Consider the following 1,819-nt stretch of genomic DNA (forward strand, 5'->3'; position numbering starts at 1 on the left):
TTTGATTGTCTGTTCATGTTTAGTGCTCATCCAATGTTTTATAATGCCGGAAGCATTGATATGTAAATATCAGACAATGAGAATGAATGTTTAACACCATGAGCCTTTATCCACCAATGCAGTATTGAGCATTCATTCTCATTGTTCAATATTTTCACACACACACACGCACACACACACACACACACACAAACAAACAAACAAACACACGTACGTATGTGTGATTGTTGTAAATGAGTGTCACTGTCATATAAGCAGTGCATGACATTCATTGCCAATCTTTCATGGAAACCTTTCCACTTAGGGGAAATATTACCTTGCTTGAAGATAAGCAAGGGTTTGTGAATTCCCTCTGTCCTATGCAAGCATAGGAATATGGGCATGGAAATGATGATGTTGATATGGAATATAAATATTTTAGCTGATAATTAATATTGACCAAACCAGGAATGGAAAGAAGTTATTTAAAAAAAAAAAGTTTCATATTCAAAGCTCCATATTTTGTGGCATCTTCATTAGGAAACAAAGAACTACAAAACGGGGAAACATCTTTAACCGAATTAATTCTATTTTTCATTTGATGAAAAAGTTTGTGTCTTGACAAAATAATCATTATTACTTCTAAAGTTGTTGTTTTTGTTTTGTTTAATTCAATTATCAACTAAGGTCATAAATTGGATTTCACAGTAATTTCATAGTCTAACTCACTTGTTAGATTTTGAAAACTGTGTCTGGATTGTGGAAACATAATATTTGAAGTAAATATTTAAAAATAACTGTCAGTTTTAGTGTTAGTAAAAGCAGTATTTCTTAAAAAATCTAACATAAATTACGGAAAAGAAAAGACTCAGTTGTTCTAAATTTCAAATTCACTTTCATGAAAATAAAACAGATTTCTCTGATCATTTATTTGAGAGGAGATATTCTAAAATAAAGTAGTGATGACTCTTTACCCAAGAAAACAATTTCTTGTGTACTATTCCACAATATATACATTCAGTTCACTAGTTTGAAATGTTACTATATCAAAACTAATTACAAAAGTCCTTCCAAATTAAGTATGGGAGATGAAACTGGTTAAGAAAGGCCCTACTCTTTATGAAAATACTCTCCAACCCATGTCCTTATGATTATTCTTGTAGGTATTTTGGACATTAAAATGTTGATGGCTGCAAGTTATATGTATTGGTTAATAAGATAAACTACAATATCATAATGGTGAAAGTTAACAAAAGATTTTAACTTTATTACAACTTGTTCTGTCTTGTATTCTTTCCTTTTAAATATGACTTGATTTGTATATTTTATGTACATCTCTTGCATCAATTAATAATGGTACTTATTTGTGCTTTTTAGAAATCCCATTCATCTGGTGAAGATGATCTTGAAGGATCAGAAAAAGAAGACCCATTAGAAGGTATTTATTATAATTTATAATATATTTATTTCTTATTTCATCATCATCATCATCATCGTTTAACGACCACTTTCCATGCTAGCATGGGTTGGACGATTTGACTGAAGACTGGCGAACCAGATGGCTGCTCCAGGCTCCAATCTGATTTGGCAGAGTTTCTACAGCTGGGTGCCCTTCCTAACGTCAACCACTCTGAGAGTGTAGTGGGTGCTTTTACGTGCCACCAGCACGAAGGCCAGTCAGGCAGTACTGGCAATTATTTTTTATTTTATCTAGTTTCAGCTCACGAGCTTTGGCCATGCTGGGGCACTGCCATTTGGTATTGCTACATAATTTTACTTCACGAATGCTTTTCAGGAATTGACATTTGGTGCATGAGAGAGTTTGATGCAGCTGCCCTCA

The 1,819-nt window shown here is 33.2% G+C and overlaps 1 protein-coding gene across 3 annotated transcripts in view; it reads left to right on the forward strand.

Moving 5' to 3' along the window:
• Positions 1 to 1,819, forward strand: part of LOC106879184 (WD repeat-containing protein 37) — a 141,523-nt gene that overhangs the window by 59,176 nt on the left and 80,528 nt on the right. For all 3 annotated transcript variants that reach the window (XM_052968596.1, XM_052968598.1, XM_052968597.1), the window contains one exon: positions 1,357 to 1,417. In XM_052968596.1, coding sequence (XP_052824556.1) covers positions 1,357 to 1,417 — 61 coding nt within the window. The remainder of the gene's footprint in view (positions 1 to 1,356; positions 1,418 to 1,819) is intronic.

Source organism: Octopus bimaculoides, chromosome 6, assembly GCF_001194135.2.
Source record: "Octopus bimaculoides isolate UCB-OBI-ISO-001 chromosome 6, ASM119413v2, whole genome shotgun sequence".
Lineage (NCBI taxonomy): Eukaryota > Metazoa > Mollusca > Cephalopoda > Octopoda > Octopodidae > Octopus > Octopus bimaculoides.